The 12,555-nt window shown below is 49.2% G+C and overlaps 4 protein-coding genes across 9 annotated transcripts; 1 reads left to right on the top strand and 3 right to left on the bottom strand.

Moving 5' to 3' along the window:
- Positions 1–179: 179 nt before the first annotated feature.
- Positions 180–1,145, bottom strand: LOC147053985 (olfactory receptor 52B2-like). Its single transcript, XM_085916380.1, has one exon. It carries the CDS (start codon positions 1,143–1,145, stop codon positions 180–182), a length of 966 nt encoding a protein of 321 aa, XP_085772506.1.
- A 973-nt stretch (positions 1,146–2,118) lies between these two features.
- Positions 2,119–3,057, bottom strand: LOC147053986 (olfactory receptor 52B2-like). Its single transcript, XM_085916547.1, has one exon. It carries the CDS (start codon positions 3,055–3,057, stop codon positions 2,119–2,121), a length of 939 nt encoding a protein of 312 aa, XP_085772673.1.
- A 1,421-nt stretch (positions 3,058–4,478) lies between these two features.
- Positions 4,479–9,798, bottom strand: chrna10a (cholinergic receptor, nicotinic, alpha 10a). Of its 2 annotated transcripts, XM_085916554.1 has the most exons (6): positions 8,701–9,308; positions 7,231–7,748; positions 6,174–6,319; positions 5,920–6,074; positions 5,271–5,803; positions 4,479–5,169 (listed from the first exon to the last, which is right to left on the bottom strand). In XM_085916554.1, the coding sequence occupies exons 2-6, from the start codon at positions 7,289–7,291 to the stop codon at positions 4,595–4,597; spliced, it is 1,470 nt and encodes a 489-aa protein (XP_085772680.1). In that variant the 5' UTR covers positions 7,292–7,748; positions 8,701–9,308; the 3' UTR covers positions 4,479–4,594. The 2 variants fall into 2 exon arrangements, 1 of the variants encoding a protein (XP_085772680.1); XR_015066706.1 differs by lacking the exons at positions 4,479–5,169; positions 5,271–5,803; positions 5,920–6,074; positions 6,174–6,319 and adding an exon at positions 9,329–9,798 and having other exon boundaries at positions 7,306–7,748; positions 8,701–8,891.
- On the top strand, positions 7,580–12,507 carry LOC147053988 (acyltransferase PGAP2-like). Of its 5 annotated transcripts, none has more exons than XM_085916549.1 (7): positions 7,583–7,734; positions 9,906–10,072; positions 10,157–10,339; positions 10,520–10,769; positions 10,831–10,937; positions 11,062–11,170; positions 11,967–12,506. In XM_085916549.1, exons 2-7 carry the CDS (start codon positions 9,980–9,982, stop codon positions 12,095–12,097), a joined length of 873 nt encoding a protein of 290 aa, XP_085772675.1. In that variant the 5' UTR covers positions 7,583–7,734; positions 9,906–9,979; the 3' UTR covers positions 12,098–12,506. The 5 variants fall into 5 exon arrangements, with proteins under 5 accessions (XP_085772678.1, XP_085772675.1, XP_085772677.1 ...); XM_085916550.1 differs by lacking the exon at positions 7,583–7,734 and adding an exon at positions 8,252–8,680; XM_085916548.1 differs by lacking the exon at positions 7,583–7,734 and adding an exon at positions 9,385–9,774.
- Positions 12,508–12,555: the final 48 nt, after the last annotated feature.

Below are 12,555 nucleotides of genomic sequence, written 5' to 3' on the forward strand. Positions count from 1 at the left end.
ACTTCTGTCTCGATAGCAGCCAACATAAATGTCACTACTTTATAATAATCTTGCTTGGAAATGTGGGAATATTTGCTTGAGACAAAGGCATTATTGACCATACATGATCATTGGAGATGAGAAAGTCACAATTGTAGTATTGTACCGATAAACGGCAAATCTTACACCTCGATCAAAATCTATGCGGTGGAGGAGCGTAGATTCCTGACACAGGACTTGATCATTTTACTCCGAAAAAAGTGCACGATATTGTCCCGGATCTCTTTGGTCTTGATCCCGTAGATGATGGGGTTGAGCGATGGCGGGAAAATCAGAGTGGAGGATCCCATGAAGGATCTGAAACTGGGCGGCAGCTGCTTGACCCTGTAGGAGATGATGGTGAACAGCCCCAGGCACTCCAGCAGCAGGAAGACAAAGAGGTGCGTGGCGCACGTCTGCAGGGCCTTGGCCTTGGTGTCGGATCGCCCGCTCCGAAAGCACGCCAGCAGGATGCGCATGTACGTGTACAGGATGACGCCGTTGGCCACCAGCTGGGTGACGGCCACGATGAACAGGCCGTAGACTTGGTTGAGGGTGGTGTCGGCGCACACCAGGGCCAGCAGAGTGGGGTGGTCGCAGTAGATGTTGTAGACGCCGGAGCGGCAGCGAGGCAGACGCAGCAAGAGCCAGAAGAGCACGCCGATCATCAGCAAGCAGGCCAGCCAGATGGCGGCGATGATCCTCATCACGTGACCGTAGGTCATCACCACGTTGTACTTGAGCGGTAGGCAGATGGCCACGTAGCGGTCGTACGCCATGGCGGTGAGGATGAAGATGGTGCCCGCCGCGTAGATGTGGATGAAGAAGGCCTGCGTCACGCACGTCGGGTACCACAAGCGCCCCGAGTCGCTCAGCAACTCCTTGAGGAGCTGCAGGAAGAAAGCCGACGAGCCCAGCAGGTCGTTGATCGGCATGTTGAGCAGAAACAGGTGCATGGGCTGCCGCAGGTTCTTGCTCAGCACGATGGTGAGGATGAGGAGCAGGTTGCAGAAAAGGATGACCATGTAGCTGAGGCTGGCAAAGAGGAAGGTGGCCGTCGCCCCTTCGGGGGGGATGCGCACGTGATGCCACGCCAACACGGACGACGTGTTGTACGGGTTCCCCATCGGTGCTCGCCGTCTCTACTTCAGTGCAAGTACAAAGAATTGTGTGGGTGGGCGGTGGGGGGAAAAAGGTCAAAGGTCAAGTACTCATCTGTCCATCTCTCTTTTTATTTTTCTATCCAGCTGTGAAATTGACACAGGACAAACAAACGCATTCCATAATAAAACAGATCACTTGGGTTTACTGTGGTGCTCAAACATTAGGTTGGTCCCAAATCTGTGGATGGATGCAAGTTTATACTTACCAATGTACGGCCTCACTATGCGCTAAGATGATTCAAAAGAGCGCCCGCGAGGTCGTGGCACCGCCGCCGTGCGACCCGAGATGGTCCGAGTGCGAGCTCGGCGCTGCTTTTATAGAAGCCGCCGGGAGCTGAGCCATGACGGAGAAAGCTCTTTGGGGAGCCGCAAGATGTTTGGTTTTTGTGACCTCATCGACGCAACACAAACAGAGCGCTTTCTCTGGAGGATTTGGATGTGTCTGTTTGATGGATCTGTCTTCTTTCTGTCTGACGCACAGAATCTGATCAAACTCAGTCATAGTAGAGCTTCAAGTCATGATAGGAAGTAATTGTAGTCGAAGAGTCGTCAAAATTGTTTTAATAACATAGTCACAATTAATCGAGTAGATTTATTATCCTCCTCCAATCGAGTCATGGAATCTGACATCCGACATGATGACTGTTGACACAACGCAATGACTAAATCACATTTACATCCACTTTTTTTTTTTTTTTTTAAACTGTATGTAGTCACAATCGACAGATCAACCGGTCATCGGTACCTGCGACGTGGCCCCTCGCAACGCCAATTTTGCATTTCCGCTTCTCGTTAACCCGTTCACTGCCAACCCAGTTCGTATCTTGGACGCCTATCACCGTCAATGGCGCTGAATGAGTTGAAAGGTTGCATCATGAAAAACCGAGGTCCCCCCGCAAAGTTGAACGCACAGCCCGATGTCTTCCGCGCGCTCTTTCTAGAAGCCTCTGACTCGGTTTCTCCAAACCCCGAGCAGCGTGTTTCGTATTTCGCTGGTGTACAGCCCGTAGACCAGCGGGTTGAGGAGCGGCGAGATGAGAAATATCAACACGCCCATGATCTTCTGCAGGTCGCGCGGCACGTTCCGGAACCTGTGCGACAAGATGGTGAAGGTGCCCACGATCTCAAAGATGATCAGGATGAGCAGCTGAGCCACGCACGTGTTGACCGCCTTCTTCTTGGCGTCGCTGTGCCGGCTCACCATGCAGGTGATCAGGATCTTGGTGTAGGAGAAGGCCTGGACGGACACGCTGAGCGCCTGCATGACGGCCGTGTTCACCAGCCCCACCACGTCGTTGACGGACGTGTCGCCGCAGGTGAGCTTGAGCAGCGAGGGGTTGTCGCAGAAGACGTTGGCCACCGCCGAGCGGCAGCGCGGCAGCCTGCTCTGCAAGGAGAACAGCGACGTGATCAGGGCCAAGTCCAAGGCCCACACCAGGGTGACCACGCCGACCACCACCCGGGGCGTGACCACGGCGCCGTAGCGCAGCGGCATGCAGATGGCCACGTAGCGGTCGAAGGACATGGCGGCCAGGATGAAGAGGATGCCGCCGCCGTAGAGGTGCAGCATGAAGGCCTGCAGCACGCACAGCGGGTACGCCATGCGGTTGCTCTCGTTCAACACGCCCGACAGCACCTTGGGCAGCATGGCCGTCATGCCCATCAGGTCGTTGAGCGGCAGGCTGAGCAGGATGAAGTAGACGGGCTTGTGCAGGTTGCGGCGGAGAGCGATCACGCCCAGCAACGTGGCGTTGCACGACACGCAGAACAGGTAGAGGAGGAGGCCCGCTAAGAAGATGGGGTACTTGGCTCCAGGCGGGATGGCAAAGGTGTCCAGGCTCACGTAGGGCGGCAAGCCCAAAGACCCGTTGGACATTTTGGCGTACGGGAGGAGCGTGAGGAATGGAGGAGCGCCTCCCCGCTTCTTGTGCTTTTTATGCCCAACGTGAACCAAGCGGTGACATCAGCGTCCCCTCTCGGGGATGATCGGCCCTGTTTATGCCAGTATCTATGACATCGGCGGCCAAAGTGCCCTTGCATCAACGCCTTTGCTTCCACGCCGTGGCTTCAACGCCGTTGCTTCCACGCCTCTGCTACAACACCTTTGCTTGAGGAAAAGTAACAAAGTACAGACTCTGAATGAAGTTGCGGTCGCCGGCGGTGGAGTGACACCACCGCCTCGATTTCATCTGTCTGTCCGTCCGTCGATCTAACGTTTCAACGGATTCTCTGATTTGTTCATCCGTGGCAGGGTAGCGCTGAGTACTGGCAAGAACCCCAAGTATCGGTCGCAGCCTTCACAAGGACTCGACGCTTTGAAATAAAGCTGGTACCGGTACTCGGATGGCACCGGTACTCAGTTGGCGCTAAATCGATCCAAAGGCCATTACAGTGATGATGGAGGAGTCGCGTTAGTTGTTTATCTAGTTAGCGTCGTTTTCCACTCTGAATTCTAGTTGATTGATGGCAAACCCCGATCAACAAAGATTGGCAAACTTTGCGATTAGAATGACATCAGCCTCATGATTGTCAAAACACATTAATGAGTTCCTCCGGGAGCCACGTAAATATTATTGTTAGTGTTATTAACTGCCTGGCGTGGTAATTACTCCCCGCAGGCTTGGTCTAATCACGCGCTAGCTAATGACGTTGCTATTTGTTAACCAAGCGTGTTTAATAACACCTCCAAGGTGAGCACTATTGTTTTGTTTTGTTTTGTTAACTTTAAACAGAGATAATATTGGAATTGAACTCGTGCTCTCGGGTGACACTTGTTTTTGTTCTTCGGCGTGCGGCAAAGTTAACATCAAGAAAAACAAACGTTTCAAAAACACGTACAAAACAAATGGAAATATTTCTATGAAATAGTTTAAGACTCTATTATAGATCGTAATTCAGATGAACGGAGCTAACAATGCGAAATGGTGCACTTAGTCGCTAAAAAGACAAAACGTTGTGCCTTTTCGTTTCCGTCTGGAGTCCTATTTAGCCCTAATTAAATTATTCGAGTGGCCACAGAGTCCTTGGGAAGTATCACACATGTTTAGCGGCCACAATGGGACACTTTGGACCTTTGGAACGGACTAATTGGGTCACCTGTGAGACCCGCCGTGGTCCCTTTAATTGATTAGCTTGCGAGCGGCTACACATCCTTTAACGACCCTTTCAAGCTAATGCTAGCATTTTGCTCATTCTAGCAGTTTGGTTGATTAGTAGTCCCACAGAATAAGGAGACTAGGATAGGATTCTATGTTTTCCTCAACAGGGAGGCCAAATCTTTTTTTTTTTTCTGCTTTGGACATCAAAATAGGAGAAGAAATCAACATTTGGTCTTTTACATCTGAATCGAACGATGATGTAAAAGTGGGCGCTGCCTCACGGTATGTTCCCTTCACCATCCACACAGAAATGTGTCAGATGGCTTTGCCCATGATGAGAAGACTCATAAAGAAGACCATGATGAAGAACAACCACATGAAGAAGCGGTCCAGTACCTTGGCCACCTTCTTCCATTCGCCAGTCTTCTTTTGAGTGGCCCTCTGCTCCCTGTAGCAGTTAGCTATGTACTCCACATTAGCCAAAAGCAGATTCCTGTCACTTGGAGCCTCGCTCACGCCACCTTTCCGGCTTCTTCTCGCGCCGCCCGAATCGCGATAGCTGACCGACGCGGCGTTCTCCAGAGGCCCATCCCGTTCTTCGCTTTCTTCCGCGCTCACGGGGAAAAGCGCCTCCGTAGCATAGGTCCGATCCGCCAAGCCGTTCACGTTGCGCCTCACCAACCGAGGTTCCCGCCTCTCCGAGCCGGAAGACATGCAGTTGTCCCCGACCTCGTAAACAAAGCACATTCTGGCCACGTACTGGAGAATGACCTTCTTGGCCCACTTGGGGACGGGCTTGGCGTCCGGGCCGCAATGATGAATGTTCATGATGAAGATGGTCAAGGCGGTGGAAGCCGTGATCATGGTCATGGTGGCTATGTAGTACTTTCCTATTGGTGAGAGACAAAACATCCCATTTCACTTCGCTTAGCAGGCTACAGAGGCGTAAACCAGAACCCAGAGGTCCCGGAAGTAATCACCTCAACCCTACCGATGAGCGGGACATTCTCCGACGGCGGCATAATCTCGGCTACCAGTAGTTGAAAGACGGTCAGCGCCAGCATCACGGTGACGCCCAAAGACACTTTCTCCCCGGAGTCCGCGGGCAGGTAGAAGCCCAACGGAGCCAGGAAGGAGATCATCACGCACGGTATCAACAGGTTGAAGACGTAGAAGGACGCCCTCCTCTTGAGTATCAGCGTGTAGGTGACGTCGGGGTAAGGTTCGGCGCAGCAGCCGTACAAAACGATGTTCCTTTTGGCCGGCATACCCAGGACTTCCCACTCCACGTTGTCCACCAGGTCGGCCAGGTCGGCGCTTTCCATGGCGTTCACGATGTCCAGCTGGTTACCGTTGTAGGTCCATGAGCCGTAGGTGAACCTGCATTGCTGCGCGTCAAAGGGAAAGAAGGACACGTCCACCTTGCAGGAGCTCTTGGTGATTGCCGGCGAATCCCACGTGATCTGGCCGTCGTGGCGGATCACCACGTTGGTGTCCATGGAACCCGTGAAGTGGTCGTCGGCACTGCGAGTCACAAAAAACACCGAAGGAGTTCAAATAAGATGACCCGAGAAACGGCCCCAAACGTTGTCATCCAAGACTAGCACAAGTTTAATAAAGACACGGCGGCTCCGACCTACTTGTTATATAGGACTATATCGGGTCTCCATACATAACTGCTCGGTATGCGGATGGTATCCAGGCCGTCGTAGTCGTCCTTACTCCACTGGAGATGCGCGTCCAGCCACACTTGTCGTATCCACAGGTAGGACGTCAGGATTTGGTTTCGCTCGTCCTGGAAAAGAGCCATCGTTAGTTCCGGTGCCAGAAAGGCCGGAAAAGACACACAGATTAAAATAGCACCACTAAAACCTCACGAAAAGAAAAGTTTTACCATGTCGATGATGTGCGAAAGCGTGACCTGCAGGGTCACGTTCAGAATGGCGTCCGTGTTCTCCACCGGCCTCAGAGCGCTGGTGTAGTTGTCAAAGAAATGGTTGAGGAGCTTCTGGGCGAATCTGCTGTGGGCGCATCGCGAGACTGCGGACAAAAACACGGCACTCCTTTTCATGTTGTATTTGGTTTTATTTTGATGTCTTATTTTTCGTCTCGCGAGTTACGTAACAACAGCTAGCTATAGTTAGCGTGTCCAAGTGAAGTCGTTGCTGCTCTTAGCTGGTATCCGTTGATAACGGATTGGTTAAGGTTCCTTGATGTTTGGACTTTGCCCTGTTTTACTTGCGTAGCACTCCCGAGGAAGTCCAAAGTGCTCAAATTGGGAACTTAGATCTGATTCACCGCTTGGAACAGATGATTTTGGATTTTTTTCTTTTCCTGTCACACTATTTGTACTACGACTGCTCAGTGTATGCTGCAGTTAAGTGAATCGGGTGGTTCAGTCGTGGCAGATGGTGGGCCGAGGCCTCATCGGGATGGATTGGCCCTCGCCGTGACGCCTTCGCAAGGAAAGCCTGACCCAAATCCGCTATTGAAACCTGCGCACACCATCCATCCATCCATCCATCCATCCATCCATCCATCCATCCATCCATCCATCCATCCCTTGTGCATGTGAGTGTAAAATGTTCATGACGCACACACGCACACGCGGAGGAGGCAAGCGAGGGATTATGATTGAGGTGAAATCCCAAACATCTGGCTGTCTGCCGCAAAAGCGTTTTGCATGGAAGCAAACAGGCATCCATAAAGAATCAAATGTACGAGAAGACATTTCATGAGAAAGTTTGCATGCTTGAAAACATGCAAACTTTCACATGAAATGTCTGCTTTGTCCTTTCAACCAACAGCTCTGATTAAAACAAAACAAAACTGTGTGTGTGTGTGTACATACAAATTGAATTCAATCAAGACATTTCTCATAGTTTATATCAATAAAGTATTCATTTTTTTAATACTCCGCCCCGCGCGCACAAACACAAAAGCAAGCTTACCTGACAATACCGAGAAACAAACAAACAAGCACAATAAACTTTGCATTTCCGATTTTTTCATGCTGTCAAAAGTGGTCTACCAAAATCCACGATCATTTGAACTGTTCCATACAGACAATCAAAAAAAAATAAAATAAAAAAATAAGCCAAATACGCACGCACAGCGGTACAGTGCGCTACGCTTGTGTGCGTTTGTTTGTAGACCTGCAGAGCCCGGCGGGGCGGGGACTCTGACTGACGACGTCATCATCAGCATCACGTCTGATGTTAACCTCAGCACCACGGAGAGCTCCCCCGCCCAGCAATTTAAGACATTATTAATCGATCATGTAAGGCGTGATCCGGCGTTCGTGCGCGTCGTTCGTTTGGCGCCAAGGCTCGCCCGCGCTGCAGCAGGGCGGCTCCTCTTCCTCCTCATCTCCGACGACGACTGGCTCATCAGTGACCGGCGTCTTCATGGTCTTGTCACGCTCCGACGCCATCTTTCCTTGGTCACTTCATTAGGTACACCTGCAAAGCTGCATGATCGATCCGAAATGAATGCTCGTCGTCGAATTGCAACTAGCTTGCTGCATCATCTCCAAGGCATGTTGACAGGAGAGTCAAGATCAATGCACTTCATCTCCAAAAGTTTTGGAACGGCAAGGTCAACTTGAGTTTCAGATTCAAAGATGAATTGCAGCTATTATTTCATGCAATTTTCACTTTTATTTTGTAGCCACCCATGTTTGAAGTGAGCAAACTGGAACGTGTTGACTTTTGGATTGTTTGCCCAAACAAAATGAGTGTTGGGTTTCTCTCGTGGAAGCTACTTTTGCTGACTCAGAGATCAGAGTGGCAAAAAATTATATATTTCTGAACCCAGAGGCCAGCACAATATTCTTTGATTAGTTTATTTGTTTTCTGTTCAAGATCTGACATTGGAAACTCACAATTTATAGTGTCACGTGGGTTTGTGTCATTTGATGGGAGTTGTCATTTCAAATGGGTTCGGCCTGTTGCAAACTGGGAGGTCAGATACTTGAAGACGTTCATGAACGCAGTGCAGTGGCCACCTTTCCGGCTCTCCGTTTCCCTTCACACTTCAGTGAGCATTTCAGTGCAGTCGGGCTTTTTCCAGAAAATGAAAGCAATGGATGTTTTTGTCTATCTCGCGTAAGGATAAGATGGACGGCATGTTGTTGTTGACATTCTCTAGCAACAATGTCGCACGGCACGGTCCGGTTAAGCCGGGCCCGCTATCGTGCGTCATCTGCGTTCCACTCCCAGTTATCTTGCGTCAGTTTCATGCCAAGCGAGCACCTTGACCTGAAGAAGTCGACGCGCAAACATCTCAGGCGAAAAACGTTTTCAGTGTAAAGCGGCAGGCATCCTATCACCTTCAACTTGAGAGGTCCAGACAGGTCAAGATCTCATGATGAAGAGAGAACGAGAGAGCCACGGCAGAAAGGTGAGCGGGCGATTTCTCACCTTGTTTTGGACAGGCTGGATGCAATCGACTTCATCTGCCTAACTGGAGCAGTTGGCTGCTTGATGAAATGATCTTTTGCTGTTTAACTGGAGCTCATAGCACTTTTTACACTTCCATTTTGTCTTGAAGTCGAGCCTCGGGGGGCAACGGCGCTCTGATGGGCTGACGTCTTCATTCAACTCAAACGCTGCTGTTTTACAGACCACATAACAAAACAAAGTCGCAGTCTAGGAAGTCAAGATGGCGACCCGCCAAAATAGGCATTTTTTTCTTTATATCAGAGAAACTTTGTCCCTAAAAGTTCTTTTGATGCTGATTTTTAAGACATCTTTATTCCTACAGTGCTTTGTTACACCAATCGACTTTTTGAAAGCTGCTGACCTATAAAGGCTTATGCAACAAGGATTTTACAATAGGTTGTAAATTATAGCTATAAAGTTTCAGAAAAAGATCAAGCAATTTCTATTAACACATAAATGATGTTTTTCAACTTGCGAGTTCTAAAGCAGACATTTGACTGTTATAAAATAAAAATAAAGCTAAAAAAAACCCGTTTTTTTTCCACTACATTTGCAAAAAAAAAGTTCATTCTGCTGTGTATTTTTTGAAAATAGTGCAACTACTGACCTTTTTGGAAACCCCGTGTTCAGTCGGGCTCAGCCCTGGCAATGATGATGCACTGGCATGGCTAGGCTGCTTTCTTCACCTGCCACCAAGGCGCATCATGCCTCATGCATCACAGTCAAAGACTTGAAAGTGGCGCTCCGCTCGCCACTCAGTCCTTGGCTGGCTGCAATCGTGTTGGCGCGCTGACGTGATCCGCCGTTGTTGGACATATCGCTGGCGTCGGGTTGAAGCCTCCCATGCCTAAGTTTGGAAACCTTCAATGTGGTTGTCAAGTGTTGTCAGTTTTAATGCTGGAACCATTTTTGGGTCTCCTGAGAAGTGATAGTTCGGGCAGTACGAGGATTCCGCCCGACGCCAGCGATATTGTAGTAAGAACACAGAGAATGGATGCTCGCCATGTCGCCAAATTGGGCTGAGAGGACGGAAAGACATCCATCCACCGTCAGGTGAAAGACAACAAGCTAGTGCTAAAGAAGCAAAATGGAATTGAGACAAAAGCAAAAGGCCTTTGTCTTGTGTCAGCTTGTGACATGATGTCAAGAATTATATAAGGAATCAAACTTTTTTTTTCTTTCAGCCACTGCTTGTGCACACCAAGTTCTTTTTGCAAGTATCCCATCTTGAGTCACTTGGCCCAAATATACATTTAGCATGGGCCGCTCTGCCAAATTGGCCGATGGATGCAGTGAGCCGGCCTTGCGCCTGCACCAAGACCACCATACGCCGGCATGTTTTTTTATTCCGGTAAAAGACTTGAACACACACAACGGGATGTTGGCAATCTTTGTTTGGCTCATCCGCTCCTTTTTTTCTGTCTTTGGTTTGCAGCAGCAGGGATCGGGAGTCACGATGATTTCGGGCTCGTACGGCGGCGAGAAGCCTCTGGTGATCCGCATCTCCTTCACCACGTGCGCCCTGGTCATCGTCTGCCTGCCGCTACTGGGCCTGCTCAGCTGCGTCCTCATCTCGTCCGTCTTTCACTTTGAGGACTCCACCTATACGCACTGCCAGGTTGGAGCCAGAGGAGCAAATGTCCTTTTGTTGCTGACAGTGCATTTATTGATATCATGAGAGGTGTATGTATTTATTTATTTTTGTATTTTTTATCTATTTTTGTATTTATTTCTAAGAAAAATTGTACAATGAAATGGAATGATACATTTTAGATTTGGATCTAATCTACGTGTGCAGGTTCCCAACTATCTGCCGTCCATCAGCGCCTCCATCAGCCTGAGCCCCGAGTGCCACATCTGGCGCCTGTGCGTGGGCCTGCACTCGGCGCCCCGCTTGCTGGTGGCCTTCACCTACTTCAAGTTCTACAAGGTGCGCTTTGCCTCCCGCCTGCCCGAGAGCTCGCTGGCCTACCTCAGCCTGGCTTTCTCCGTCTCCGAGAACCTCGGCCTGCTGCTGCTCACCTACGTGTCGTCCAACGAGACCTACTGTGAGTAGCTGACGGGAAGGCGGGGCTTATGCGTGTGCTTGACCTTCCCATTGCGTCTTAGTTGTCCACAAGGAAGGCTTCATCCTCTTCATTCTCAGCTCCTTCGTCTACATGATCATAACGTGTCGTCTGTGGAAGGCCATTAAGACGTATTCGTTGAATCCCGAGGTAAAAATATTTGAGGAAAAAATTCCACAAAAATCATTGAGCAAATAAAATGCACGCATCTAGCAGCCACATGATTAGGATGATTGTCATTCATCAATTAACGAATTGCCCCCCCTCCCCGCAGGATGCTCGATCCCATCACTGGAAAGTGAGTCTGCTAATCTTCAATTTGTGCTTCTGCGCTTTTGCGGCATTCTTCTACATCAAACACAACTTGTACTGCGAGGCGGGCAGTAAGTATGACATCATCGTGACACGGCTTCATTCCCCATACGTAGAATATTTAAGTGTCATATAAAATATTGTTTGGTTTTCTTTTAAAAAGTTTTATATGTATTTTTTTACGATTCAAGTCTCTCTTTTTTTGGAAGAGTAATTTGGTGTGTCACAATTGAAAAGCAGTGTCTGAATTTCATGGCTCCATTTGGAATGGTTTTGTCATTGCGACCTGACAATGAGCCAATGGCCGGCCCGTCAGGTTTATTCCCGTTTTATCTTTTAAAAAGTTGTCATTTTATCCAGACACCGTCGCCGGGTCTTTGTAATCCAAACAGAAACATTTTCAGTTCTGGGATCTCTTTAACGAGTTTGTTTCTCCTTCTAACGGAAGGTGTTCATGCGCCAAGTCAGTTCTGACATATGGATGTCAATGTGCACGTTTGAACATAAAAATGTGGAGGGGGGGGTTTGTTTGCCTTTCCAAAACAAATCTGTGCTGTTTATTGGCCATTAGCCCCCAGTCCCAATAAGGGAGGTGACATTGAGGCCGTTTTGTGGCATCGCGAATGAGCTCGGTACGGCATCAGTCTTCTTTGAAGCAAAGCTTGTGCTGCCTTCTTGGCACGTCACAAAGCTTCAAGTGCTCCGTCTTTATGAGGATGCAATGAAACTGTCAAGCTTTCCCCAAACACGGCCTTCCGTTTGACCTCGGAGGAAATGTCTTAGATGATATCATAATCTCCCTTTTAGCACAGCTCCATTTTGCAGGTTCCGTCCGTAATGAGCTGTTGCCTTTTTTTTGCCCGCCAGGTTACACGTTGTTTGCCCTGTTTGAGTATCTCATCGTCTTCTCCAACATGGCCTTCCACCTGACGGCGGCGTGGGACTTCAAGAGCCGCGAGGTGATAGTCATTTCCTGCTCTGAGCCAAAGGGCTTCTGAATAGAGAGCCCCCCCCCCCCCCGAGGACGCCGGCGTCCATGACCGGCCGGGGTTGCGGAGGAAGATGGCAAATGAATAATTGGCACACGTGAGATGACATAAAGCAGATGCACGGAGGTTAGGGGCCGGACGGCAGCACACCCAGACGCATCCCGCTGCTTAACTAGTGAAGTGCATGAAAGATGGCTGCTTGTTTTGCTTCCATGTGCAGAGACTCAACAGCTGATTTGATCACAGTGTGCCAAGGTGATAGCTAGCTAAGCTAAAAAAAAAAAAGAATCATAAATCCATATTTATTGCAGAGCAGCAAGCACAATGTTATTGTCAATTCTGGAGCTGCCATGAATGCATTGATTCTCAAATGGGAAAAGAGGATTGTTTGGAAATAATAAAAAAAAATCATTCAAATGAATGTGTCACGTCACTATAATGACGTCAATTACCACGTTCTTCTACTA

This window comes from Syngnathus leptorhynchus, chromosome 7, assembly GCF_054491065.1.
Source record: "Syngnathus leptorhynchus isolate UIUO chromosome 7, UIUO_Slep, whole genome shotgun sequence".
Lineage (NCBI taxonomy): Eukaryota > Metazoa > Chordata > Actinopteri > Syngnathiformes > Syngnathidae > Syngnathus > Syngnathus leptorhynchus.

Excerpts from the sequence above, each read along its gene's own strand:
- LOC147053985 (XM_085916380.1), bottom strand. The coding sequence starts at position 1,145 with ATGGGGAACCCGTACAACACGTCGTCCGTGTTGGCGTGGCATCACGTG.
- LOC147053986 (XM_085916547.1), bottom strand. The coding sequence starts at position 3,057 with ATGTCCAACGGGTCTTTGGGCTTGCCGCCCTACGTGAGCCTGGACACC.
- chrna10a (XM_085916554.1), bottom strand. The coding sequence starts at position 7,291 with ATGAAAAAATCGGAAATGCAAAGTTTATTGTGCTTGTTTGTTTGTTTC. Across the intron at positions 6,320-7,230 it reads TTGTTTCTCGGTATTGTCAG|TCTCGCGATGCGCCCACAGC; the intron begins GTAAGCTTGCTT and ends TTTTGTCCGCAG. Across the intron at positions 5,804-5,919 it reads GATATAGTCCTATATAACAA|TGCCGACGACCACTTCACGG; the intron begins GTAGGTCGGAGC and ends TGTGACTCGCAG.
- LOC147053988 (XM_085916549.1), top strand. The coding sequence starts at position 9,980 with ATGGGCCGCTCTGCCAAATTGGCCGATGGATGCAGTGAGCCGGCCTTG. Across the intron at positions 10,073-10,156 it reads CGGCATGTTTTTTTATTCCG|CAGCAGGGATCGGGAGTCAC; the intron begins GTAAAAGACTTG and ends TTTGGTTTGCAG. Across the intron at positions 10,770-10,830 it reads GTCGTCCAACGAGACCTACT|TTGTCCACAAGGAAGGCTTC; the intron begins GTGAGTAGCTGA and ends ATTGCGTCTTAG.